General features: G+C 52.7%; 5 protein-coding genes and 1 pseudogene across 5 annotated transcripts; 4 read left to right on the top strand and 2 right to left on the bottom strand.

Annotated features, from left to right (window-relative positions):
• Positions 1 to 2,855: 2,855 nt before the first annotated feature.
• Positions 2,856 to 3,604, bottom strand: LOC130599511 (feather keratin 1-like). The gene is made up of 2 exons (XM_057410008.1): positions 3,432 to 3,604; positions 2,856 to 3,211 (listed from the first exon to the last, which is right to left on the bottom strand). The coding sequence occupies exon 2, from the start codon at positions 3,189 to 3,191 to the stop codon at positions 2,856 to 2,858; it is 336 nt and encodes a 111-aa protein (XP_057265991.1). The 5' UTR covers positions 3,192 to 3,211; positions 3,432 to 3,604.
• Positions 3,605 to 7,832: 4,228 nt separating this feature from the next.
• LOC130599510 (feather keratin 1-like) lies at positions 7,833 to 8,177 on the bottom strand. Its single transcript, XM_057410007.1, has one exon. It carries the CDS (start codon positions 8,145 to 8,147, stop codon positions 7,833 to 7,835), a length of 315 nt encoding a protein of 104 aa, XP_057265990.1. The 5' UTR covers positions 8,148 to 8,177.
• A 3,623-nt stretch (positions 8,178 to 11,800) lies between these two features.
• Positions 11,801 to 12,159, top strand: LOC130599509 (feather keratin 1-like). The gene has a single exon (XM_057410005.1). The coding sequence runs from the start codon at positions 11,845 to 11,847 to the stop codon at positions 12,157 to 12,159; it is 315 nt and encodes a 104-aa protein (XP_057265988.1). The 5' UTR covers positions 11,801 to 11,844.
• Positions 12,160 to 15,993: 3,834 nt separating this feature from the next.
• Positions 15,994 to 16,509, top strand: LOC130599514 (feather keratin 1-like; annotated as a pseudogene).
• A 2,284-nt stretch (positions 16,510 to 18,793) lies between these two features.
• LOC130599508 (feather keratin 1-like) lies at positions 18,794 to 19,425 on the top strand. The gene is made up of 2 exons (XM_057410004.1): positions 18,794 to 18,870; positions 19,091 to 19,425. Exon 2 carries the CDS (start codon positions 19,111 to 19,113, stop codon positions 19,423 to 19,425), a length of 315 nt encoding a protein of 104 aa, XP_057265987.1. The 5' UTR covers positions 18,794 to 18,870; positions 19,091 to 19,110.
• A 4,960-nt stretch (positions 19,426 to 24,385) lies between these two features.
• On the top strand, positions 24,386 to 25,017 carry LOC130599507 (feather keratin 1-like). Its single transcript, XM_057410003.1, has 2 exons — positions 24,386 to 24,462; positions 24,683 to 25,017. Exon 2 carries the CDS (start codon positions 24,703 to 24,705, stop codon positions 25,015 to 25,017), a length of 315 nt encoding a protein of 104 aa, XP_057265986.1. The 5' UTR covers positions 24,386 to 24,462; positions 24,683 to 24,702.
• The last annotated feature ends 1,736 nt before the right edge of the window (positions 25,018 to 26,753 follow it).

Here is a 26,753-nt window from a genome sequence, read left to right as displayed (position 1 = left end):
AGGAGAAGGCGTCAGCAGAGGCGAGTGAGGGACAGAGGCTCTGGGCCGGCTTTTATGCTGGTCCTGCAGTGCCTGAGGGGGCTGAGACAGTCTTTGTGCATGACAGCATGTTTGTGCAAGCAGCTGGTGCATGTCAAACATGTGCAAGCAATTAGTTGTGGTTGTGTTTTCCCTATTGCAATTCTGCAATTTATTGTCCTCCTGTTGAGGACGTGTCCTTCTGGCCCTGGCGGCAGCTTTCAAGTATTAGAGACCAAAGGCTTGGTGTTGATGGTGCATGTCAGGGCATTTGGCAGAACATGCAACAAAAGTATTGGAGTAATGGGGGTGTCATCATTGATGACATCCTGTGGCACTCGTGTCTGTGGTTTGTGGGTTTCTTGCAGTGCTTCCTGATGGCTGAAATAGAGCTCATCCCTTTGTATCAGTGAGAAAATCAAGAGAGTGGATGTGGCACACTAGAGCCTGGACAACCTGATCTGTGCCCAGTGTTAGGCTCCATTTATGTTTCTTAGATTTACAGGACAACCTCTTCAGTTATTTCAACTCTGTGTTCTGAGGTCATAATGAAATCCAGTGAAGACACAAGAAACCGGGGCTGTACTCATTTTTGCCCAGTGTAGGTTAAGACGTAAATCCTCTTCTTCAGCAGACAACTCATAACGTACAACATCTGAGTGTTCTCATAGTGTACTTATGACCAAAAATATATAATTACCTGCCAATGGTAAGAGAGCTCCTTCTTCCAGCTCAGTCATGGTTTCGATGTTACTTGTGTCACTCCTGGAAACACGAAAGCCTCAGCATTCCAGGAGCTGCTGGATCTGCTTCAAAAGCATTTAAGGGTTAGCTGATGCTTTGTACCTTCCAGATTGGAGGTTTGGTCTGATGCCTTTCCACAACGTAGTGGTTTCTGAGTGAACTGCCAGACAAAAGGTGATGTGCAGGAGACAGCAATTTCCAGGTGATAATGGCTGCATAATGCCCCTACAGCCCTTTCTTGCCACGTGTTCTGCCTAAATGGTGCCTCATTTTGACCTCATGGCGCTGCTCCCAGCATACCTCAGGCCCCACCAAAAGCTGGGGCAGCCAAAATCAGAGCAAGAGTTGAGTGAACAGTCACATGCACCCCAGGATGCGGTTTGCCCCCTTGTCTGCCAGGGCACACTGCTGACTCCTATTGAACCTGCTGCCAGGCAGCACCCCCAGGTGCCTTTCTGCAGGGCTGCTCTCCAGGAACTCCTCTCCCAGGCTGTGCTTGTGTCCAGCATCGCTCCATCCCAGGCGCAGAATCCAGCATTTGTGCTTCTTACATTTCATGCCATTGATGGTTGCCCAATGCTGCAACCTATCTAGATCCTTCTGCAAGACCTCTTGTCCTTCAAGAGAATCAACAGCAACTCCCAGTCCCATCAGCAAGCTTGTGAACAGTGCATTCAACTGCTGCCTGTAGAGGTGTGATAAAAATATTGTCCAGAAATGACCCTGGAATGGAGCCCTGGGGAATATTGCAGGTGACCATTCACAAAGCACATCTAGCTCCATTCACTTTGAGACTTTCAGCCCTGCTCTTCAGGAGTTCTTTATCCAATGTATGGTGTACCTGCTCATGTCACATTTGAACAAGTTGTCCAGGAGGATGTTGTGAAGGACAAGAGTTCAGCCAGGGCAGATGCCAAGTCTTGTTTGTGGGGAGAAGTGACCCCGTGTAGCAGGAATATCTGTGGGACCAATGGGTTAGAAACCGTCTTAGGAGAGAATGACGTTGTGGTCCTAGTGGAGCAGAAACGGACCATGAGATGACAACCTACCCTTGTAAGAAAAGGGTCCACCAGTCTCCAGGGCTTCATTCAGTGGTGCTGCAGTGGGTAAGGGGAGGGCAGCATCCCTTGCTTGTCAGAAATGTTGAGGAGAATGCCATGTGGGATTCATTTCTTGGTGCCCCAGTGAGGAAGGACTTGGACTTTCTGGAGCAGGAGCAGTGCAGGGTCACCAAGAGACTGGAGGGTCTGGATCATCTTTCATAGAGAAGAGGTTGAGAAGTGAACCACCCAAGAGAGGAGGATGTGCAGGGTGCCCATCATCAATGGGAGTAAAGCCGCTGATGGCAGGGAAAGAAGTGGTGGGAACCCAGCTCTTGTCGCTGGTGTGCACATGCAGAAGAGGCTGCCCTGGGTACAAGGGGAAAGAGATGGGATTGCATGGGCAAACCAGGCAAGCCTTTTTGCCTGTGTGGAAGGGCAAAGAGTGGAAGAGGTGGTGGAGTCTCTGTGCTGTGAGCTACTGAAAACCCAACTGGCCATGGTCCCACACCTGCAGCTCTAGTTGTCCTGTTCATGAAAAGGGATTAAGTCAGCTCCTCTGGAGAGGTTCCTGCTGTTGAAAGTGATTCTGAGGAGACTCAGGCTGGGATGCTGGAAACTTTATTGAGACAAAAGAATGAAAATGTAAGAGCAGCAAAAGCACCAAGTGGAAGTGAGACAGTCTGAGGTGCAAGGAGTGCAACCATGAGCAGAAGACTTCTGCTTGCAGTTCTTCCTGCCCTGCAGCGCAAGCAGCATAGCAGAGGTCCCCCATATTCTTTGACTTGTTAGAAGGGGTTTGCAGCAGAGAGTTGTGGACACAGGCAAAGAGATGATGCCAAGAAGGAAGTAGTACAACAGGAGGAGGTGCAGGGGCAATATTTTCAGGCATCCTGGGCAGGCCCCGTGCGCTGTTTCTTCTCTTGGTGGCTCGAGACGGGGAGCTGTGGACAGGAGGTCCCCATGTCAGGAACTGCCCAGAACTGCATCCTCAGACCTTGCCATGGCTTCGAGGGTTTCGGTGGCTGGCTTCAGGTGTGTTGTCAATGGCCCTTAGCAGATGTTGTATCCCCTTCCTCTGCCGTAGCAGCCCAGGCCTCCAAAGCCGTAGCCCAGGCCTCCAAAGCCGTAGCCAAGGCCGTAGCCGAAGCCCCCAGAGGAGACGGGCACTCCCTGGGCGCTGAGGACGTTGCCCACGGCAGCGGATGAGGAGGATCCGACGGCGGTGCTCTGGGGGAAGGAGCTGAGGATGGGTCCTGGCAGGGTGACCAGCACGGTGGAAGGCTGGATGACGACGCGGGAGTCCTCGCACTGCCTGACACAGGGCTCGTTGCAGCTGTTGGCCAGCGGGGTGGGTCCGCAGGGGCGGCAGAGGTCGTAGCAGGCCATGTCTGTGGTGTGGAGGGGCCCTGGCAGGGGAGAGGAGAGGAGAGGAGAGAAGAGAGGGTGTGGGGAGAGCGGAGGGCGTGGGGGTGCGAGGGGCGGTGGTGCAGGAGGGCGAGGCAGTGGGGAGGCTGGTGTGGGGCTGTGGTGCTGGGGAGGCGTGAGGGGTGCTGAGGCTGGGGCAGAGCGTGCTGGAAGAGCCGGGGCAGGGGGGCAGGAGCAGAGGGCAAGGGGCTTGAGGCTCACCTTGTTGAGCGCGCAGGAGAAGGCGTCAGCAGAGGCGAGTGAGGGACAGAGGCTCTGGGCCGGCTTTTATGCTGGTCCCCGAGGGGCGGGACAGCCTTTGCGCATGGCAGCATTTGTCAGCAAGCAGCTGGTGCGTGCCACAGCCTGGCAAGTCATGAGCTGGGGCGTGTTCTCCTTCCCACAGTGCTCCCTTTGCATGTCCTCCTGGTGAGGACGTGTCCATCCGGCCCTGGCGGCAGCCTTGAAGTGAGAGTAGGTGTTTGGGACGATTTGCATGGAAGATGCCTGTCAGGCTGTTCTGCAGATACAGCCATGGCCTTGGAGACGTGGGGTGTCATCACTGAGGTCATTCCGTGGCACTTGTGTGTTGTGGTTTTTGGTGCCTTGTGAAGAGGTGGCTCCATGTTCATTGCAGCCCTGTCGGGCTGGTCTGGGCTCTGGAGTTTTGGTGGCATGAGGGGCTGCCTCTTCCATCCCATTTGTTCCCTCCCTGCCTTGCTGCCAAGTCCCTTAGCTTGTCTTTAGGCCTGTCCTTTCCCATTGGGTGAGCTCTGTGGGTGTCAATGTGGATCTCCTGGTGCCCTTTGTGCTTTTATGGTTGTAGCTGGAGAAAGCTGGCTTCCTGCTTGGGTTTTTGACCACCTAATGGTGTTCCAGGGGGTGGTGCTGAGGGCAGGCCTAGGTTGCCTCTTTGTTAGAGCAGGCTCTTGTCCTGCTAGCCCAGGTTCAGTGTTGTTGAGGCCTGTGATGTGGGGATTCCTGACAGTGCCGTGGAAGTCGTGTGTTGGCCCCTCTCTAGTGCTTCCCTGATTAGGGGTTGGCACATTTTCAGTCCGGACTCTGGTGTGACGCATTGCTAGATGTGGGGCACCTCACAAAGGCAGTTGTGGTTCTGGAGAGCCTGTGAGGATGTCAGTGGAAGAGGTTTTAGGGAGCAGTTGCCAGCGGAATCGTGCACCAGGTTTGTGATCTTTGCCTGGGGTAGTGCCACTGCGTGACGCCATTTCTCTGCTCAGTGTTGACAGGTGAAAGTTGATTTGGAGATTAAAGAGGGGTTTGGATGCAGAGATGCTTTACATGGCCACAGAGGTTGGGCCCTGTTAGTGGTGGATTCATGCTGATGGGTTGATGCCTGGCAAGGCCTGCCCCAGTTCATCCAAGGTGAGTGTTTTGCAGGCTGGTTGTCAGGTGAGCTGTTTTGTGGTTGGGGAAATTGAAGGGAGGTCAGAGGGAGAGCTTTTGGACTGGATGCATGGAAGTCCCTGGGGCATGAAGGTAACCAATAATACTGAGGGAGCTGCCTGTTCTTCTTGGGAGGTGTGTCTTATGTATCTTAGGAGAGTTAATAGTGCCTGGAAGTGGTTCCTGAACAGGAGGAAAGAGCTGAATGGCCTCTTCTTTTGAAGAAGACTAGGAAGGCACAACTGGGAAGCTAGAAGCTCTTGAGTCTGATCATGTTCCCATAGAAGGTGATGTAGGAAGTCTTCCTAGAAAGGACTGTGAATGTCTTCCCAGGAAGGACAAGAAATTGAGATGAAGTTCTAGCATATATTTGCAAATGGTAAATCATGCTTGATTGAACTCTGTCTCCTCTCCATGGGAGTGCCCATCATTGTGGATGAGGAGACAGCCATAGCTGGTGCTTACCTTGAATTTCTTTGTAAAGTCTTTGACCCTTTCACCCCTCACATGCTCATCCACAAGCTGACAAAGTACCTTTTGTGTCTGGTGCCAGTGCACTGGGCTTCTGCGTAGTTGAAGGGCTGAGCCCAGCAGCTTGTGATGAGTAGCACAAAGTCCATTTGAGGGCAAGTCTCAAGTAGTGTAGCTCAGGAGTTGTACGTGGGGCCAGCCCTGTGCCACATCCTCCTTAAGGACCGGGCCAATGTGATGGAGTGACCCCACAGCAAGTGGTCAATTCATAGTCCTCATTTTGAAAAAGCTAGAAAGAAGAGCCGGGCTAACTACAGGCTGGTCAGCGTCATCTCTGTGCCAGAAGAGAGCATGGAGCAGATTCTCCTGGTAACTATGCCAAAACACTTGAAAAACACTGACAGCCAGAAGGGCTTCACAGTGGGTGAATCCTTCCCGACAAATTTGGTGTCTTTTTATGAGGGGTTACAAGTTGTCCAGGAGGATGTTGTGAAGGACAAGAGTTCAGCCAGGGCAGATGCCAAGTCTTGTTTGTGGGGAGAAGTGACCCCGTGTAGCAGGAATATCTGTGGGACCAATGGGTTAGAAAACATCTTAGGAGAGAAGGCCCTTTGTGGTCCTGGTGGGGAACAAAGGGACCGTGAGATGGTAACGTACCCTTGTAAGAAAAGGGTCCACCAGTCTCCAGGGATGCTTATTGAGGAGTGTTGCAGTTGGTAAGGGGAGGGGACCATGCTTTCCTCGTCAGAAATGTTGAGGAGAATCCCATGTGGGATTCATTTCTTGGCTCCCCAGTGAGGAAGGGCTTGGACTTTCTGGAGCAGGAGCAGTGTAGGGTCACCAAGAGACTGGAGGGTCTGGATCATAAGAGGCTGAGAAGTGAGCCACCCCAGAGAGAAGGATGTGCAGGGTGCCCATCATCAATGGGAATAAAGCTGCTGATGGCAGGGAAAGAAGTGGTGGGAACCCAGCTCTTGTCGCTGGTGTGCAGAAGAAGAGGCCCTGGTGTGCTGGTGCAGAAGAAGAGGCCCTGGGTACAAGGGGAAAGAGATGGGATTGCATGGGCAAACCAAGCAAGCCTTTTTGCCTGTGTGGAAGGGCAAAGAGTAGAAGAGGTGGTGGAATCTCTGTGCTGTGAGCTACTGAAACACCAGGTGGCCGTGGAGCCATGAATGCAGCTCTAGTTGTCCTGTTTAAGAAAAGGGATTAAAGCACCTTCTCTGGAGAGGTTCCTGCTGTTGAAAGTGATTCTGAGGAGACTCAGGCTGGGATGCTGGGGACTTTATTGAGACGAAAGAATGAAAATGTAAAAGCAGCAAAAGCACCAAGTGGAAGTGAGACAGTCTGAGGTGCAAGGAGTGCGACCATGAGCAGAAGTCTTCTGCTTGCAGTACGTTTTGGCAGAGCACTGACCTCGTCCTTCCCTGCAGTACAAGCAGCATAGCAGCGGTTCCCCAATAGTCTTTGACTTGTAAGAAGGGGCTTGCAGCAGAGAGTCCTGGACACAGGCAAAGAGATGATGTGAGGAAGGAAGTAGTACAACAGGAGGAGGTGCAGGGGCAATATTTTCAGGCATCCTGGGCAGGCCCCGTGCGCTGTTTCTTCTCTTGGTGGCTCGAGATGAGGAGCTGTGGACGGGAGGTTCCCATGTCAAGAACTGCCCAGAACTGCATCCTCAGACCTTGCCTTGGCTTCGAGAGTGTGGGTGTCTCCTTCCCACAAGCCTCCCTATGCATGTCCTCCTGTTGGGGACGTGTCCATCTGGCCCTGGCTGCAGACTTCTAGTGCCAGTGTGAAGGGCTGGGCCAGAGGCTTGTGGTCAGCGGCAGGACAAGAAGTTCTGGGCACAAGGAAAAAAGGTGAAATTCCATGGGCAAAGAAGGAAATCCTTTTTAGTGTAAGGAAAGTCAATGAGTGGAAGAGGTTTTGAAGTCTCCAAGGTGGAAACTACTGAAAGCCCAACTAGTCTAAGACAAGCTGCTGTAGCTGGACACTCTAGCTACTAAGTCTGAGTTAGTCAAGTGTGTGCTGGCACTGGGACACTTCATCCAAGGTATGTAGAGGGGAGCGTTATCACATCCAATCATTTCTTTGAGCCATTCATGAGCACGTGTCTTGTTCTGGAAGGCCTCCACCTGCCACTGTGTGTTGTTGTTGGGTGTCCTGGCATTTATCCAAGGAGATGACTGGTGCCCCTTTTCCGCAGACCCTAATGGGCTGTAGAGACCTGATTTTTGATGGGTGAAGTTGGAAGAGCCTTGGTAAAAGAAAGGAAGAGGAGGCTTCTCAGGCTGGGATGCAGGAGAACTTTATTGAGGTAAAAGAGTGAAAAAATAAAAGCAACAATTAGGAAGGAGAAGGTCTGATGTGCGAGTGACCCCTTGCCAAGGTCTTCTGCTTGCAGGAGACTATGCCAGAGTATCAGGGTCTTCCTGCCTTGCAGAAGGAGCAGATCCATGTAGCTTCCCCCAATGGTTTTTGCCGTTTGAGATGTTTTTCACAACAGAAAGTACATGACATCGCCAAAGGAGCAATGAACAGAATGAAGAGGAAAAAGCAGAGTATCTATGCAATATGACTCAAAGAGGCTGGTCTGGCCTGCAGCCCTGCTTCTTCTCCTGGTCCCTTGAGATTAGAAGCTGTTGTGGGCAGGTCCACTCATCAAAACCAGCAGAGACATGCATCTTCAGTCCATGTCTTTGCTTCTCGAATGTACGTGAGTGGTTTCATGTGTGCTGTCAATGGCCCTTAGCAGATGTTGTATCCCCTTCCTCTGCCGTAGCAGCCCAGGCCTCCGAAGCCGTAGCCAAGGCCGTAGCCGAAGCCCCCAGAGGAGACGGGCACTCCCTGGGCGCTGAGGACGTTGCCCACGGCAGCGGATGAGGAGGATCCGACGGCGGTGCTCTGGGGGAAGGAGCTGAGGATGGGTCCTGGCAGGGTGACCAGCACGGTGGAAGGCTGGATGACGACGCGGGAGTCCTCGCACTGCCTGACACAGGGCTCGTTGCAGCTGTTGGCCAGCGGGGTGGGTCCGCAGGGGCGGCAGAGGTCGTAGCAGGCCATGTCTGTGGTGTGGAGGGGCCCTGGGAGACTAAAGGAGAGGAGAGGAGAGAATGGAAGAGAGGGTGTGGGGAGAGGAGGGTGTGGGGAGAGGAGGGCATGGGGGTGCGAGGGGCGGTGGTGCAGGAGGGCGAGGCAGTGGGGAGGCTGGTGTGGGGCTGTGGTGCTGGGGAGGCGTGAGGGGTGCTGAGGCTGGGGCAGAGCGTGCTGGAAGAGCCGGGGCAGGGGGGCAGGAGCAGAGGGCAAGGGGCTTGAGGCTCACCTTGTTGAGCGCGCAGGAGAAGGCGTCAGCAGAGGCGAGTGAGGGACAGAGGCTCTGGGCCGGCTTTTATGCTGGTCCTTGAGTGCCCGAGGGGGCTGAGACAGTCTTTGTGCATGACAGCATGTTTGTGCAAGCAGCTGGTGCATGTCAGATCCTCACAAGCAATTAGTTGTGGTTGTGTTTTCCTTCCAAGAATTCTGGAAGTTCATGTCCTCCTGTTGAGGACGTGTCCTTCCGGTCCTGGCGGCAGCTTTCAAGTGGGAGTATGACAGGTCAAAAGCCTGGTGCCCCTCTGGCTTCTTCTTGTAGCTGGAAGGAATGGGACCACCTTCTTAGAGTAATAGCCTTTGGGGCCATCCCTGTGGGTGGTGTTTCAAGCAGGTACAGGAGGTCTTTTTGTGTGAGCAGGCCATTGTTCTGGTAACCCTAGTTCATGTCTGGAAATCCCTGTGATGTGCGTAACTCTGCCAGGCTCCCCAAACTCTACTGGACGTATGAAAGTCTCTATGGTATGACACTTCCTAGCCACAAATGTTGAGGGAGCTGGCTGATGCCCCTGGGGGGCCCATCTTGATTATTTTTGAAAGTTGATAGTGCTTGGGTTCTTTCTCTGAAAGCTAGAGGAGAACTCACAAAGCTCCCCTGTGTTGAAGAAGATAGTAAGGAAGAACAGGGAAAGTAGAGGCTGTTGAGTCTGATCTTATACCTGTGGAAAAGGGTCAGTGCGAATAATTCCAGAAACAACTGCCAGTGCCATGAAAAACAAGAAAGTGATGGGGAGTTCAGTGTGGATTTGCAAAGTGAAAATCATGCTTGATTGATCTCTGTGTCTCCCACATGGACGTGAGTAGATTTCTGGATGAGGAGACAGCCCTTGCTGGTGTTTACATAATATTTTTATTAAACTTTTGATGCTTCAAAGGCCTGGGATGTGTCGTGGTTTAAACCCAGACAGGTAATTCGTTCACTCACTTCCCCCCTTCTTTCCCTCCCCCTACTCCCGGAGGGACGGAGAGGAGAATCGAAAAGAATGCAACTCCCACGGGTTGAGATAAGAACAGTTTAGTAACTAAGGTATAACACAGATCACTACTGCTACCACCAATGATAATAATGATAAAGGAAATAACAAGGGAAGAGAATACAACACCTCAGCACCAGCTGACCGATAACTTGCCCCCCAAGCCCGACCAAGCTCCGACCGATACCTCCTCCAACCCTGCAGTCTCCCAGCCCTTCCGGCTAACTCCCAGTTACATCCTGGCCATGACGTGCTGTGGTATGGAATACCTCTTTGGTCAGTTTGGGTCAGGTGTCCTGTCTCTGCTTCCTCCTGGCTTCCCCTCCTCCCTTCCAGAGCATGAGGCTCACAAAGTCCTTGGCCAAACCAAAACATCCTTGTTATCAGCTCTGTTCCCGAGCTGAAAGTCAAAACACTGCACTGCACCAGCTACCAAGGAGGGGAAAAATGACTGCTACTGCTGAACCCAGGACAGGATGCTAGGGCAGAGGAAGAGTCATCAACATCTGCTAAGGGCCTTTGACAGCACCCTGACAACCACCGACAACACACTGGAAGCAATGCAAAGGACTGAGGATGCACATCCATACTATTCCTGGCACATATATCTGCTGTCCACAGGTTCTCAAGGCACCAAGAAAGGAAGCAGAGCCTGGGGCCAGTACGTGCTGCCTGGTGACATGCTCCATGGACCTCCTCCTGCTCTCTCACTTCCTTCTCTGCATCAACCATCTGCTATATCCAGTACTGTTTGGCACAACCAGCATCTCACAAGCTAAGAAAGATTCAGGGGACCTTTAGTGGGCTCCTTCCAATTCAGGACAGGAAGACCTTGGTGCTCTGCCAAAATCTACTGCAAACAAGAGACCTCAGTGGATGGTTGCTGTACTCACACCTTAGACCATCACTACCACCTTATGCTTGTATGTTTTCACTCTTTTGCCTCAATAAAGTTCTCCTGCTTCCCAGCCTGTGACATCTCCTCTCCCTTTCTCCTACCAAGGCTCTTCCAACTTCACGCAACACAAAGCCAGGGCTACACAGTGACTCAAACAGTCTTGAACATGACAACACTCATCTGCGCATGGCTCTGATGAAGTTGTCCCTGTCTCAGGAGCACATCCGACAGGGGTCCCAAGGTCAGGCACACATAGTCCATGACACCTTACCCCTTTCTGCAAGGACCGTGGTAACCCCATACAGTGTGCCCAGGCCACCACCACTCTGCTCTGGTGCTCAGTCTACCTCTGACTGGTTCCCTCCCTCTTGGTACTCCTGCCTTTCCACTTTTTTTTTTTTTTTCAATAAAGTTCTCCTGCATCCCAGCCTCAGGCCCTTCCTCTTCACTTTTTCCCCAAAGGCTCATCCAGTCGCACCCAGCACAACAACAGGGCTCAACAGGCCAACGGGGTGGGTTGAAACAGGCATCACCAGAGCTCTCTTGGGAAGCATAGCACCAGCAACACCACCCACTGGCACTCGGGGAGATTCCAGCACATCACACCAGCTCCTTGCCTTCGCAAACAAAGGCTTGGAAACATTTATGCGCTTCCAGCCATGCCTCTGTCACACGTTCCCCATATGTTCTGGGTTACCTCTGCCTGGTGCCTGCTAACCTACTCCATCACTCCTCCTCCTCAAACAGATAGAGAAAATATGACAAAAGAGTCATGGGTCAAGATATCCACCAAGTGGTTCACCTTTCGTCTCCACCTCTCTCTGCTTTACAGACAAGGTTATTGTGTGGGACACTATCAAATGCCTTGCACAAGTCCAGGTATATGACAACAGTACATCTTCCCTTAACCACCAATGCTATAACCCCTCATAGAAAGACATCAAATTTGTCAGGAAGGATTCACCCACTGTGAAGCCCTTCTGGCTGTCAGTGTTTTTCAAGTGTTTTGGCATAGTTACCAGGAGAATCTGCTCCATGCTCTCTTCTGGCACAGGACACGTCCTCACCAGGAGGACATGCCAAGGGAGCACTGTGGGAAGGAGAACACGCCCCAGCTCATGACTTGCCAGGCTGTGGCACGCACCAGCTGCTTGCTGACAAATGCTGCCATGCGCAAAGGCTGTCCCGCCTCTCAGGGACCAGCATAAAAGCCGGCCCAGAGCCTCTGTCCCTCACTCGCCTCTGCTGACGCCTTCTCCTGCGCGCTCAACAAGGTGAGCCTCAAGCCCCTTGCCCTCTGCTCCTGCCCCCCTGCCCCGGCTCTTCCAGCACGCTCTGCCCCAGCCTCAGCACCCCTCACGCCTCCCCAGCACCACAGCCCCACACCAGCCTCCCCACTGCCTCGCCCTCCTGCACCACCGCCCCTCGCACCCCCATGCCCTCCGCTCTCCCCACACCCTCTCTTCCATTCTCTCCTCTCCTCTCCTGTCCCCTGCCAGGGCCCCTCCACACCACAGACATGGCCTGCTACGACCTCTGCCGCCCCTGCGGACCCACCCCGCTGGCCAACAGCTGCAACGAGCCCTGTGTCAGGCAGTGCGAGGACTCCCGCGTCGTCATCCAGCCTTCCACCGTGCTGGTCACCCTGCCAGGACCCATCCTCAGCTCCTTCCCCCAGAGCACCGCCGTCGGATCCTCCTCATCCGCTGCCGTGGGCAACGTCCTCAGCGCCCAGGGAGTGCCCGTCTCCTCTGGGGGCTTCGGCTACGGCCTTGGCTACGGCTTCGGAGGCCTGGGCTGCTACGGCAGAGGAAGGGGATACAACATCTGCTAAGGGCCCTCACAAGATGCCTGAAACCACTCACATACATTCGAGAAGCAAAGACATGGACTGAAGATGCATGTCTCTGCTGGTTTTGATGAGTGGACCTGCCCACAACAGCTTCTAATCTCAAGGTACCAGGAGAGGAAGCAGGGCTGGGGGCCAGACCAGCCTCTTTGCATCATATCGCATAGATCCTCCTCTTTTTACACTTCCTTCTGTGCATCATTCCTTTGGTGATGTTCAGTACTTTCTGCTATTAAAAACATCTCAAAGGGCAGAAAACACTGGGGGAATCTTCAGGGATCTGCTCCTTCTGCAAAGTAGTAACGCCTTGATACTCTGTCATAGTCTTCTGCAAGCAGAAGACCTTGACCGATGGCCACTCTACTTGCACATCAGATCCTCTTTCTTCCACTTGGTGATTCTGACTTCTCAACCCTTTTTCCTCAATAAAGACCTCCTGCATCCCAGCCTGAAAAGCCTCCTTTTCCTTTGTTTTACCAAGGATCATCCACCTTCACCAATCAAAAGTCAGGTCTCCACAGGCCATTAGGTTTGGTGGAAAAGGGCCACTAGTCATCTCCTAGGATAAATGCCAGGACACCCAGCAACAATACACAGTGGCAGGTGGAGGCCTTCCAGAACATGACACATGCCCATCCACTGGCTCAAAGAAATGATTTGATGTGGTAACGCTCCCCTCTGCATACCTTGACTACCAGCACACACTTAACTAACTCAGAGTTATTAGCTAGAGTGTCCAGCTACAGCAGCGTGTCTTAGACATGGACAGTTGGGTTGTCAGTAGCTTCCACCTTGGAGACTTCACAACCTCTTCCACTCATTGACTTTCCTTACACTGAAAGTTGCCCATGGAATTTCACCTTTTTTCACAAGAACTGGCACTTGAAGTCCACCAGATGGACACATCCCCAACCACATAGGGAGGCTTGTGGGAAAGACACCTCTCCATGGCAAGGTCTGAGGATGCAGTTCTGGGCAGTTCCTGACATGGGGACCTCTGTCCACAGCTCCCCATCGAGCCACCAAGAGAAGAAACAGCGCATCCCAGGATGCCTGAAAATATTGCCCCTGCACCTCCTCCTGTTGTACTACTTCCTTCTTGGCATCATCTCTTTGCCTGTGTCCACAACTCTCTGCTGCAAACCCCTTCTTACAAGTCAAAGAATATGGGGGGACCTCTGCTATGCTGCTTGCGCTGCAGGGCAGGAAGAACTGCAAGCAGAAGTCTTCTGCTCATGGTTGCACTCCTTGCACCTCAGACTGTCTCACTTCCACTTGGTGCTTTTGCTGCTCTTACATTTTCATTCTTTTGTCTCAATAAAGTTTCCAGCATCCCAGCCTGAGTCTCCTCAGAATCACTTTCAACAGCAGGAACCTCTCCAGAGGAGCTGACTTAATCCCTTTTCATGAACAGGACAACTAGAGCTGCAGGTGTGGGACCATGGCCAGTTGGGTTTTCAGTAGCTCACAGCACAGAGACTCCACCACCTCTTCCACTCTTTGCCCTTCCACACAGGCAAACGGCTTGCCTGGTTTGCCCATGCAATCCCATCTCTTTCCCCTTGTACCCAGGGCAGCCTCTTCTGCATGTGCACACCAGTGACAAGAGCTGGGTTCCCACCACTTCTTTCCCTGCCATCAGGGCTTTATTCCCATTGATGATGGGCACCCTGCACATCCTTCTCTCTTGGTTGGCTCACTTCTCAGCCTCTTCTCTATGAAAGATGATGCAGACCCTCCAGTCTCTTGGTGACCCTGCACTGCTCCTGCTCCAGAAAGTCCAAGTCCTTCCTCACTGGGGCACCAAGAAATGAATCCCACATGGCATTCTCCTCAACATTTCTGACAAGCAAGGGATGCTGCCCTCCCCTTACCCACTGCAGCACCACTGAATGAAGCCCTGGAGACTGGTGGACCCTTTTCTTACAAGGGTAGGTTGTCATCTCATGGTCCGTTTCTGCTCCACTAGGACCACAACGTCATTCTCTCCTAAGACGGTTTCTAACCCATTGGTCCCACAGATATTCCTGCTACACGGGGTCACTTCTCCCCACAAACAAGACTTGGCATCTGCCCTGGCTGAACTCTTGTCCTTCACAACATCCTCCTGGACAAGTTGTTCAAATGTGACATGAGCAGGTACACCATACATTGGATAAAGAACTGCTGAAGAGCAGGGCTGAAAGTCTCAAAGTGAATGGAGCTAGATGTGCTTTGTGAAGGGTCACCTGCAATATTCCCCAGGGCACCCTTCCAGGGTCATTTCTGGACAATATTTTTATCACACCTCTACAGGCAGCAGTTGAATGCACTGTTCACAAGCTTGCTGATGGGACTGGGAGTTGCTGTTGATTCTCTTGAAGGACAAGAGGTCTTGCAGAAGGATCTAGATAGGTTGCAGCATTGGGCAACCATCAATGGCATGAAATGTAAGAAGCACAAATGCTGGATTCTGCGCCTGGGATGGAGCGATGCTGGACACAAGCACAGCCTGGGAGAGGAGTTCCTGGAGAGCAGCCCTGCAGAAAGGCACCTGGGGGTGCTGCCTGGCAGCAGGTTCAATAGGAGTCAGCAGTGTGCCCTGGCACACAAGGGGGCAAACCGCATCCTGGGGTGCATGTGACTGTTCACTCAACTCTTGCTCTGATTTTGGCTGCCCCAGCTTTTGGTGGGGCCTGAGGTATGCTGGGAGCAGCGCCATGAGGTCAAAATGAGGCACCATTTAGGCAGAACAGGTGGCAAGAAAGGGCTGTAGGGGCATTATGCAGCCATTATCACCTGGAAATTGCTGTCTCCTGCACATCACCTTTTGTCTGGCAGTTCACTCAGAAACCACTACATAAAGTGGAAAGGCATCAGACCAAACCTCCAATCTGGAAGGTACAAAGCATCAGCTAACCCTTAAATGCTTTTGAAGCAGATCCAGCAGCTCCTGGAATGCTGAGGCTTTCGTGTTTCCAGGAGTGACACAAGTAACATCGAAACCATGACTGAGCTGGAAGAAGGAGCTCTCTTACCATTGGCAGGTAATTATATATTTTTGGTCATAAGTACAATATGAGAAGACTCAGATGTTGTAGGTTATGACTTGTCTGCTGAAGAAGATGATTTACGTCTTAACCTACACTGGGCAAAAATGAGTACAGCCCCGGTTTCTTGTGTCTTCACTGGATTTCATTATGACCTCAGAACACAGAGTTGAAATAACTGAAGAGGTTGTCCTGTAAATCTAAGAAACATAAATGGAGCCTAACACTGGGCACAGATCAGGCTGTCCAGCCTCTAGTGTGCCACATCCACTCTCTTGATTTTCTCACTGATACAAAGGGATGAGCTCTATTTCAGCCATCAGGAAGCACTGCAAGAAACCCACAAACCACAGACACGAGTGCCACAGGATGACATCAATGATGACACCCCCATCACTCCAATACTTTTGTTGCATGTTCTGCCAAATGCCCTGACATGCACCATCAACACCAAGCCTTTGGTCTCTAATACTTGAAAGCTGCCGCCAGGGCCAGAAGGACACGTCCTCAACAGGAGGACATGAACTTCCAGAATTCTTGGAAGGAAAACACAACCACAGGTAATTACCTGCGAGGATCTGACATGCACCAGCTGCTTGCACAAACATGCTGTCATGCACAAAGACTGTCTCAGACCCCTCGGGCACTGCAGGACCAGCATAAAAGCCGGCCCAGAGCCTCTGTCCCTCACTCGCCTCTGCTGACGCCTTCTCCTGCGCGCTCAACAAGGTGAGCCTCAAGCCCCTTGCCCTCTGCTCCTGCCCCCCTGCCCCGGCTCTTCCAGCACGCTCTGCCCCAGCCTCAGCACCCCTCACGCCTCCCCAGCACCACAGCCCCACACCAGCCTCCCCACTGCCTCGCCCTCCTGCACCACCGCCCCTCGCACCCCCACGCCCTCCGCTCTCCCCACACCCTCTCTTCCATTCTCTCCTCTCCTCTCCTCTGCCAGGGCCCCTCCACACCACAGACATGGCCTGCTACGACCTCTGCCGCCCCTGCGGACCCACCCCGCTGGCCAACAGCTGCAACGAGCCCTGTGTCAGGCAGTGCGAGGACTCCCGCGTCGTCATCCAGCCTCCCGACCGTGCTGGTCACCCTGCCAGGACCCATCCTCAGCTCCTTCCCCCAGAGCACCGCCGTCGGATCCTCCTCATCCGCTGCCGTGGGCAACGTCCTCAGCGCCCAGGGAGTGCCCGTCTCCTCTGGGGGCTTCGGCTACGGCCTCGGCTACGGCTTCGGAGGACTGGACTACGGCTTCGGAGGCCTGGGCTGCTACGGCAGAGGAAGAGGCTGCAACATCTGCTAAGGGCCATTGACAACACGCCTGAAACCACTCATGTACATTCAAGAAGCAAAGACATGGACTGAGGATGCACGTCTGGGGTAATGCTGGCACAGCAGTTCACCTTCCGCAGCTCCTTCCCTTGTGGCACAGAGCAAGCAGGGAAGGGGCCCGACCAGGCTGCCTGGTAACATGGCCCATGGATGTCTTCCTCTTCTCCAAATTCCTTCTCCGCACCACCCCATCTGCTGTGTGCAGTACTGTGTGCCCCACCAGCATCTTACAGGCTAATCAGCAGCGGGGGACCTTCAGTGGGTTTCTCCCCAGTCAAGACTGAAAGACCTCACTGCTCTGACAGAATCTACTGCATACAGAAGACCTCAGTGCATGGTCACCATACTTGCACCTCACCTCTCTTCCTCCTTATGCTTGTATATCTTCATGCTTTTGTCTCAATAAAGTTCTGCATCCCAACCTCTGACACCTCTTCCCCATTCTTCTACCATGGCTCTTTCAACTTTTTGCAGCACAAAGCCAGGGCTCAACAGGCCATCAGTGTGGGTGAAAAAGGCCACCAAAATTCTCCTGGGAAATATACCACCACAACCAACAAAGACTGGCACCTGGGCTGCTTTCACAAAGTGACAGAGGTTTGAGCAAGTGCTGGCTCAAAGACAGTCTTGAACATGGCAACCCTCCCATGAGAACGCCTCTGACGGAGTCACCATAAACTCATGAGATCTTTCGCGTGGAGTCCCAGGGCCACCCACACAGGAACTCATGGCCTGGTCCCCACTTGCTGGAATGACCATGGGTAGCCAATACAGTGTGCCCAAGTCACCACCCTCCTTGCTCTGAGATCCTCCTCTGACCCAGGTGTGGGTCGATGTTGCACTGACCACCTGGCTGCTTGGTCTCCATTCCAAACATGCCAGTGTACCCAGGCCATGGTCTCACCTTGCTGTGGGGTCCACAGATGCTGCCTTGGAGGTTCCCCAACCACCAGCCCCTCTTCCCTGCAGGCTCCAACACTGACCCACACAGAAGGTCTCCTGACCATCATACTCCCTCCTGCAAAGTCTCTGGACCACCTCTGCAGGGGACCCCAAGCCACCATCCCTCTGCTCTGAGGTCACACAGAAAACACCAGTATGAGGTCACAGTCCTCCTCACCTTGGCTCAATGGGTCTCTGCACGACGCACTGTGGACAAGTGCAGGACCAAGTCTGTGACCAGCTGTGCTGCGAAGATGGGGCTCTGTGGTGGGTAGACTTTGGTTGGGCACCACGTGCTCACCGAGCTGCTCTATCACTCCTCTTCCTCAAGTGGACATGGGGACAGGAATACGACAAAAGGCTCCCGAACTAAGATAAGGACATGGAGATCACTCACAGGCAGGAGAACACTCCAGTGGCAGCAAAACAGACTGTGCTTGGGAAATTAATATAATTTATCAAAGTTAAATTAATTTTCAAAAAGTCAGAGTAGAATTAAGAGAAATAAAACCAAATCTCGAAACACCTTCCCCACATTCACCTTCTTCTTCAAGGTTCTCCTTCCCTCATGAATTACATATTCCTTTCCCCAAAGCTGCAAATGTGGATTTGAAATGGGGGTTGTAGTCAGTTCAACACACATTGTTGCTAATCCCCTTTGGTCCTCACACTCTTTCTTTTCTTTTCTCCAAGGGAAACAGCGTTCCATGAACTTACTCAACGAGCGTTTTTCAAACAGGCTCTTTGAGACATGGGGGAAGCTTCTTGCAACTTTTAACAGAACCTTCTGAGGTGAACCCATCACAAGTACAACCTTACAAGCATAAAAAGGCACCACAACACCCATAGAGCTCACCCAACAGGAAAGGACAGGCCTACAGACAGGATTAGTGATCTGGCAGCAAGTCAGGGCGGAACCTAATGCAATGGAAGGGGCAGCCTCTCATAGCCAGCACAGCCCCAGGGCTGCAAGGACATGGGGCCCCCTCTTCACAACCCAGCCACAAACCACAGCCATGAGTGCCACAGGATGACATCAATGATGACACCCCCATCACTCCAATACTTTTGTTGCATGTTCTGCCAAATGCCCTGACATGCACCATCAACACCAAGCCTTTGGTCTCTAATACTTGAAAGCTGCCGCCAGGGCCAGAAGGACACGTCCTCAACAGGAGGACATGAAATTCCAGAATTCTTGGAAGGAAAACACAACCACAACTAATTGCTTGCGAGGATCTGACATGCACCAGCTGCTTGCACAAACATGCTGTCATGCACAAAGGCTGTCTCAGCCCCCTCGGGCACTCCAGGACCAGCATAAAAGCCGGCCCAGAGCCTCTGTCCCTCACTCGCCTCTGCTGACGCCTTCTCCTGCGCGCTCAACAAGGTGAGCCTCAAGCCCCTTGCCCTCTGCTCCTGCCCCCCTGCCCCGGCTCTTCCAGCACGCTCTGCCCCAGCCTCAGCACCCCTCACGCCTCCCCAGCACCACAGCCCCACACCAGCCTCCCCACTGCCTCGCCCTCCTGCACCACCGCCCCTCGCACCCCCACGCCCTCCGCTCTCCCCACACCCTCTCTTCCATTCTCTCCTCTCCTCTCCCCTGCCAGGGCCCCTCCACACCACAGACATGGCCTGCTACGACCTCTGCCGCCCCTGCGGACCCACCCCGCTGGCCAACAGCTGCAACGAGCCCTGTGTCAGGCAGTGCGAGGACTCCCGCGTCGTCATCCAGCCTTCCACCGTGCTGGTCACCCTGCCAGGACCCATCCTCAGCTCCTTCCCCCAGAGCACCGCCGTCGGATCCTCCTCATCCGCTGCCGTGGGCAACGTCCTCAGCGCCCAGGGAGTGCCCGTCTCCTCTGGGGGCTTCGGCTACGGCCTTGGCTACGGCTTCGGAGGCCTGGGCTGCTACGGTAGAGGAAGAGGCTGTGACATCTGCTAAGGGCCATTGACAACACCCTGACAACAGCAACAGCTCCCTGGAAGCAACGCAAAGGACTGAGGATGCACATCCACACTGCTCCTGACACATCTATCTGCTGTCCACAGGTTCTCGTCTCTAGGTACCAAGAAATTAAGCACAGCCTGTGTTGCCTGGTAACATGCCCCATGGACCTCCTCCTCTCACTTCCTTCTCTGTGTCAACCATCTGCTATGTCCAGTACTGTGAGCCACAAACAGCATCTCACAAGCTAAGAAAGATTCAGGGGACCTTTAGTGGGGTCCTCCCAATTCATGGCAGCAAGACCACAGTGCTCTGTCAAAATCCACTCTAAACAGGAAACCTCAGTGGATGGTCGTCCTACTTGCACCTTAGACCCGCTCTCTACCACCTTATGCTTTTACATTTTCACTCTTGTCACAATAAAGTTCTTCTGCATTCAAGCCTTTGACGCCTCTTCTCCTATTCTTTTACCATGGCTCTTCCAGCTTCATGCAGCACAAAGCCAGGGTTCAACAGGCCATTGGGGGGAGTGAACAAGGGCCACAAAGATTTTCCTATGAAATATGCCACCACAAGCAAACCGACCCATGGAAGCCTTCCAGAACATGACACAAGCCCATTACTGTCTCAAAGAAAGCACTGAACATGACATTGCTCCCCTGTGCACGACTTTTATGGAGTCACCCAGGCTCATGAGAACATTTGGATAGGGTAACAGGGCCAACCACAAAGGAACTCATGGCCCTGACACTGACTGCTGCGAGGACCATGAGTATCCCATGCAGGGTGCACTGGTCTCCACTCTCCTGCTCTGGGATCCTCTTCTGAGTCAGGTGTGTTTTCCTGTTACACTGACTTTCTGGCTGCCTTTTCCCCATTCCGGCCATGTCAGAGTCCCCAGGCCATGGTCTCACCTTGCTATGGGGTCCACAAATGATGCCTTGGTGAGGTTCTTATGTGGCCACCAGCCCCTCGTCACTGCAGGCCCAACAGTGCAGGGGGTCTCTGGACGGATCATCCTCCCTGCTGCTCTGTTTCTGGAACAAATCTGCAGGGGACCCGAAGCCAAGATCCCTCTGCTCTCAGGTCACACAGAAAGCCCCCAGGGTGAAGTCACAATCCTCCTTACATAGGCTCAATGGAGCCCTGCATGGGGCACTCAGAACAAGGTGGAGGAACAAGCCTGTAACCCAGTTCTCCTGTGAAGATGGGGCTCTGAGGTGGTTTGACCTTGGCTGGGCAACAAGTGCTCAGTGACTGGCTCTATCACTCCTCTTCCTCAATCGGGTAGGGGAAGAATACCCTAAGTAAACACAAGGACATGGAGATCACTCACCATGTCCCAGTAGCAGCAAAACAGACTTGACTCAGTGAAATCAATTTATCAAAAGTCAAAGTAGAATTAAGGAAATTAAAAACAATTATTAAAACACCTTCCCCCAACCTCTCCCTTCTTCAGGGTTCATCTTCCCTTCTAAATTACTTACTCCCTTGTCCAAAATAGCACAGAGAGATGGAATGGGAATTGTCGTCAGTTCACACCACACTGTCTCTGCTCTTATTCCCCCTCACACCCTTGCCCTTCTCCATCATGGGGCCTCTTCCACAGGAAACAGCCCTCCACGAACTTATCTGTGTCCTTCCCACAGTCTCTATTGGACTTGGAAAAAGCTTCTGGCATCTTCACACAGAACCAACACAGCAGCCCAATGGCTACCAAAACATTTCCACCTAAACCCACTACAGCCAGTGACAACCTCACAGGCAGAAGGGCACCAGGACACCCACAGAACTCACCCAATGGGAAAGGCCCAAAGGCAGGCTTGGTGACCCGCCAACAAGGTGAGGAGAGACTGAACGCAAAAGAAAGGGAAGCTCCTCGCAGCCAGCACAGCTCCAAAGCCCAGAAAAGGATGACAGGGTTGTGAGGACATGGGGTCCCCTCTTCACAAGGCACCCACAAACCACACCACAAAAGTGCTAAGAGATGACCTCACTCACAGAAACCCATCTCTTCAGTGTTTTGGTCGCATGAACTGCCAGCTGTCCTGAAATGCACCATCAAAACCAAGTATTCAGCCTTTATTATTTGCACTAGGGCCGCAGGGCCTTTCTTCACGTCCAAAACCAAGGGAGCAAGGCCCCTTCAACCAGCTCAACAATAGACACTGCTCTAACCTATGCCAACAACCAGTGGTTTCAACAGGGAAGACACAGAGGTTGGTCAAGGACAATTTCCATTCCCAAAATCCACACCTAAATCCATAGCCTGTCACCCTGACCCTGCAGGGCATGGCACTGCTCTCCAGGAAGGTTTCTTCTGTCACCTTCTGTGGGAATGAGGTCAGGCTCAACAGCCTCTACTTTCTAAGAATGTACCTCCAGATCCTCTTGACAATGAGGGGCATGAGTTCTCTCCCAGCCTACTGGAACTGCTCCCAGGCACCACAACTTGCTCCAGGAGCTCCATGTCTCTCTTCTACTCAACACAGAACTCCAGCTGATGCTCACCAGGGATTAGTAGAGTGTCCATTCCACCCCTGGATGCAGGGTGAGATACCTACTCTCCAAATTCCTTCTCTGCACTTCTCATCCTGATCTAGTCCACTTCAAACACTATCTCACACCCTAAACCACACTGGAAATCCCAAGTGCACTGCTCCCTCTGTGGGACACAAAAACCTCGGGATTCAGGCAACACCTGCTACACACAGGGGACCCAGCTGATGGTTGCCCTACTTTTACGTTACACTGTTTCCCTTGGCTCTCCTGCCTTTTCACCATTTTCTTCATCAATAAACTTCTCCTGCATCCAAGCCTCACCCAGTGCTCAACCAACCACGAGCAGCACCAAGCTAGGGCTCAATAGGCCACCAAGTTGGTGGAAAAGATCCACTAGACCACATTAATGTATTAATTCCCCTGCAAAACACTCCTGTGGGCTTCCAGCCCAGACACCAGCATCTCAACCAGAAACCTTGGAAATGCAATGCACTTCCACCCACACTCCTGGATGGATAGCTCCCCATGGAGCATGCAAATGAAAAAAGAGGCTTATAATAAGTGGAAGCAAGGACACATGGCATGGGAAGTGTACAGGGATGTTGCCCGGGAAGCTAGGGACCAGGTTAGGAAAGCTAAGGCCCAGTTAGAATTAAACTTAGCTAGAGGTATTAAAGATAACAGGAAGGGATTCCTCTGGGGATCAGGTATATAGCAAATAAAAAACAGACTAGGGAGAATGTAATCAGGAAGCTCTCAGGAGAACTGGCTACACAGGATTTGGAGAAGGCTGAGGTTCTGAATGAAACCTCCTTCACTGGCAAAGGCTCTGACCGCACCACCCAAGTCTTGGAAGGTAGAGGCAGGGACTGTGAGAATGAAGACCTTGCGCCCACTGCAGGAGAGGAACTGGTTCAAAACCATCTTAAAAATATGAACGCACACAAGTCCATGGGTCCTGATGAGATTCATCTGCGGGTCCTGAAGAAGCTGGTGAAGAAGTTGCGAAGCCGCTGGCCATCATATTTGAGAAGTCATGGCAGTCAGGTGAAGTTCCCGATGACTGGAAAAAGGGAAATATAACCCCCATTTTCAAGAAGGGGAAAACAAATGACCTGGGGAAGTACAGACCAGTCAGTCTCACCTCTGTGCCTGGCAAAATCTTGGAGCAGATTCTCCTGGAAGGCATGCTAAGGCACATGAAAATCAACAAGGTGCTTGGTGACATCCAGCATGGCTTCACAAAGGGGAAATCCTGCCTGACCAATTTGGTGGCCTTTTATGATAGGGCTACAGACCTGATGGACAGGGGTAGAGCAGTTGATGTCATCAACCTGGACTTGTGCAAAGCATTTGACACTGTCCCACACGACATCCTTGTCTCTAAATTGGAGCGACATGAATTTGATGGATGGACCACTCGGTGGATAAAGAACTGGCTGGATGGCCACACACAAAGAGTTGTGGTCAATGGCTCAATGTCCTCCTGAAGACCAGTAACGAGTGGTGTCCCTCAGGGATCAGTGCTGGGACCGGTCTTGTTCAACATCTTTGTCACTGACATGGACAGTGTTGAGTGTCTCTCTCCAAGTTTGCCGATGACACCAAGCTGTGTGGTTCGAGATACCCTGAAGGGAAGGAATGCCATCCAGAGGGACCTCGACACGCTTGTGAGGTGGGCTGATGCCAGCCTCATGAGGTTTAACCATGCCAAGTGCAAGGTCCTACACCAATGGGGCAAATGGGGATGAGAAATGAAGGTTCTAGTCAGTTCAACACACATTGTTGCTAATCCTCTTTGGACCTCACACTCTTTCCCTCCTCCATCATGGAATCCTTTCCAAGGGAAACAGCGCTCCATGAACTTACTCAACCTGAGCTCTTCAAACATGCTCTTCAAGACATGGGGAAAGCATCTTGGATCATCTAACAGAAACTTCCGACATGAACCCATCACAAGTACAACCTTACAAGCATAAAAAGGCACCATGACACCCTTAGAGCTCACCCAACAGGAAAGGACAGGCCTACAGACAGGATTAGTGACCTGGCAGCAAGTCAGGGCGGAACCTAATGCAATGGAAGGGGCAGCCTCTCAGAGCCAGCACAGCCCCAAGCCTGCAAGGACATGGGACTCCCTCTTCACAAAGCACCCACAAACCACAGCCATGAGTGCCACAGGATGACATCAATGATGACACCCCCATCACTCCAATACTTTTGTTGCATGTTCTGCCAAATGCCCTGACATGCACCATCAACACCAAGCCTTTGGTCTCTAGTACTTAAAAGCTGCCGCCAGGGCCAGAAGGACACATGCTCAACAGGAGGACATGAACTTCCAGAATTCTTGGAAGGAAAACACAACCCCAGCTCATGACTTGCCAGGCTGTGGCACGCACCAGCTGCTTGCTGACAAATGCTGCCATGTGCAAAGGCTGTCCCGCCCCTCGGGGACCAGCATAAAAGCCGGCCCAGAGCCTCTGTCCCTCACTCGCCTCTGCTGACGCCTTCTCCTGCGCGCTCAACAAGGTGAGCCTCAAGCCCCTTGCCCTCTGCTCCTGCCCCCCTGCCCCGGCTCTTCCAGCACGCTCTGCCCCAGCCTCAGCACCCCTCACGCCTCCCCAGCACCACAGCCCCACACCAGCCTCCCCACTGCCTCGCCCTCCTGCACCACCGCCCCTCGCACCCCCATGCATTCCGCTCCCCCCACACCCTCTCTTCCATTCTCTCCTCTCCTCTCCCCTGCCAGGGCCCCTCCACACCACAGACATGGCCTGCTACGACCTCTGCCGCCCCTGCGGACCCACCCCGCTGGCCAACAGCTGCAACGAGCCCTGTGTCAGGCAGTGCGAGGACTCCCGCGTCGTCATCCAGCCTTCCACCGTGCTGGTCACCCTGCCAGGACCCATCCTCAGCTCCTTCCCCCAGAGCACCGCCGTCGGATCCTCCTCATCCGCTGCCGTGGGCAACGTCCTCAGCGCCCAGGGAGTGCCCGTCTCCTCTGGGGGCTTCGGCTACGGCCTTGGCTACGGCTTCGGAGGCCTGGGCTGCTACGGCAGAGGAAGAGGCTGCGACATCTGCTAAGGGCCATTGACAGCACCGTAACACCAACCACCCTGGAAGCCACAGCAAGGAATCAGAAAGCATGTCTGTGCCACTGTTGGCCTATACATTCTCCATCCAGTACTGCTCCTCTGAAGGCAGAATGAAACCAAGCAGGGAAAGGATTTAGCCAATGCTACCTGTAACCAAGGCCCATGGACCTCCTCCTCTTCTCTCACTTTCTTCTCTGCATTGTCCCTTCTAATATGTCCCAACCTCTCTGCTGCAAGCGAGTTCTCACAAGCCAAATCCTACCAGGAACCAACACCGTTACGATTACACCATGAGAGACAAGGACGTCAGGTCTCTAGCAATAGCTGCTGTGTAAAACTTCCTATGGTGGCCCTACTCGTACCTCTGACTGGTTCCCTCCCTCTTGGTGCTCCTGCCTTTCCACTATATTTTTTCGTCAATAAAGTTCTCCTGCATCCCAGCCTCAGGCCCTTCCTCTTCACTTTTTCCCCAAAGGCTCATCCAGTCGCACCCAGCACAACAACAGGGCTCAACAGGCCATCGGGGTGGGTTGAAACAGGCATCACCAGAGCTCTCTTGGGAAGCATAGCACCAGCAACATCACCCACTGCCACTCCGGGAGATTCCCGCACATCACATCATCTCATTGCCTCCGCAAACAAAGGCTTGGACACATTTATGCACTTCCAGCCATGCCTCTGTCGCACGTTCTTCATATGTTCTGTGTTACCTCTGCCTGGTGCCTGCTAACCTACTCCATCACTTTTCCTCTGCAAACAGACAGAGAAAATATGACAAAAGAGTCATGGGTCAAGATATCCACCAAGTGGTTCACCTTTCGTCTCCACCTCTCTCTGCTTTAGAGACAAGGTTATCGATTGGGAGACTATCAAATGCTTTGCACAAGTCCAGGTATATGACAACAGTACATCTTCCCTTAACCACCAATGCTATAACCCCTCATAAAAAGACACCAAATTTGTCAGGAAGAATTCACCCACTGTGAAGCCCTTCTGGCTGTCAGTGATGACCTCTCCCTTTTTCAAGTGTTTTGGCATAGTTACCAGGAGAATCTGCTCCATGCTCTCTTCTGGCACAGAGATGACGCTGACCAGCCTGTAGTTAGCCCGGCTCTTCTTTCTAGCTTTTCAGAAATGAGGACTATGAACTGACATCTTGCTGTGGGGTCACTCCATCACATTGGCCCGGTCCTTAAGGAGGATGTGGAACAGGGTTGGCCCCAGGTACAACTCCTGAGCTACACTACTTGAGACTTGCCTTCAAATGGACTTTGTGCTACTCATCACAAGCCGCTGGGCTCAGCCCTTCAACCACGCAGCAGCCCAGTGCACTGGCACCAGACACAAAAGGTACTTTGTCAGCTTGTTGATGAGCATGTGAGGGGTGAAAGGGTCAAAGACTTTACAAAGAAATTCAAGGTAAGCACCAGCTATGGCTGTCTCCTCATCCACAATGATGGGCACTCCCATGGAGAGGAGACAGAGTTCAATCAAGCATGATTTACCATTTGCAAATATATGCTAGAACTTCATCTCAATTTCTTGTCCTTCCTGGGAAGACATTCACAGTCCTTTCTAGGAAGACTTCCTACATCACCTTCCATGGGAACATGATCAGACTCAAGAGCTTCTAGTTTCCCACTTCTCCTAAGGTACATAAGACACACCTCCCAAGAACTACAGGCAGCTCCCTCAGTATTATTGGTGACCTTCATGGCCCAGGGA

The sequence above is a fragment of the Pezoporus wallicus genome, unplaced genomic scaffold, assembly GCF_028554395.1.
Source record: "Pezoporus wallicus isolate ANWC-B61680 ecotype Strahan unplaced genomic scaffold, APGP_CSIRO_Pwel_v1 contig_9667, whole genome shotgun sequence".
Classification (NCBI taxonomy): domain Eukaryota; kingdom Metazoa; phylum Chordata; class Aves; order Psittaciformes; family Psittacidae; genus Pezoporus; species Pezoporus wallicus.
Note: the sequence above shows the minus strand (reverse complement) of the source record. Positions and strands in the feature narration are given on the sequence as shown.